Consider the following 923-nt stretch of genomic DNA (forward strand, 5'->3'; position numbering starts at 1 on the left):
ACTGCTTGAGTGATGAGTGCACATAAATCTCACAAAGCACCCACTAAAGAACTTACTCATGTAACCAAATGCTACCTGTACCCCAATAACCAAAGAAAAAATAAAATAAAATGCATATGGGATATTCTGAGGATTTCATTTGGCCTACACATATGGAACTCTGGAAAGAAGTGGAGTTCAGGAGGCCAAACTCGGGTTCTGACAAGATGGCCGGGCTGCCCCGCAGGATCATCAAGGAAACCCAGCGTTTGCTGGTAGAACCAGTTCCTGGCATCAAAGCAGAACCAGATGAGAGCAACGCCCGTTATTTTCATGTGGTCATTGCTGGCCCTCAAGATTCCCCCTTTGAGGGAGGGACTTTTAAACTTGAACTATTCCTTCTTAAAGAATACCCAATGGCAGCCCCTAAAGTACGTTTCATGACCAAAGTTTATCATCCTAATGTAGACAAGTTGAGAAGAATATGTTTAGATATTTTGAAAGATAAGTGGTCCCCAGCACTGCAGATCCACACAGTTCTGCTATCGATCCAGGCCTTGTTAAGTGCTCCCAATCCAGATGATCCATTAGCAAATGATATAGCGGAGCAGTGGAAGACCAACGAAGCCCAAGCCATAGAAACAGCTAGAGCATGGACTAGGCTATATGCCATGAATAATATTTAAATTGATCCAATCATCAAGTGCGCATCACTTCTCCTGTTCTGCCAAGACTTCCTCCTTTCTGTTTGCATTTAATGGACACAGTCTCAGAAACATTACAGAATAAAAAAGCCCAGACAACTTCAGTCCTTTGGTGATTAAATGCACATTAGCAAATCTATGTCTTGTCCTGATTCACTGTCATAAAGCATGAGCAGAGGCTAGAAGTATCATCTGGATTGTTGTGAAATGTTGAAAAGCAGTGGCCCCTCCCTGCTTTTA

General features: G+C 42.7%; 1 protein-coding gene across 1 annotated transcript; it reads left to right on the forward strand.

The window, feature by feature from the left end:
* Positions 1-206: 206 nt before the first annotated feature.
* On the forward strand, positions 207-665 carry LOC111547100 (ubiquitin-conjugating enzyme E2 N-like). The gene has a single exon (XM_023218745.1). The coding sequence runs from the start codon at positions 207-209 to the stop codon at positions 663-665; it is 459 nt and encodes a 152-aa protein (XP_023074513.1).
* The last annotated feature ends 258 nt before the right edge of the window (positions 666-923 follow it).

This window comes from Piliocolobus tephrosceles, chromosome 4, assembly GCF_002776525.5.
Source record: "Piliocolobus tephrosceles isolate RC106 chromosome 4, ASM277652v3, whole genome shotgun sequence".
Taxonomy (NCBI): Eukaryota; Metazoa; Chordata; class Mammalia; order Primates; family Cercopithecidae; genus Piliocolobus; species Piliocolobus tephrosceles.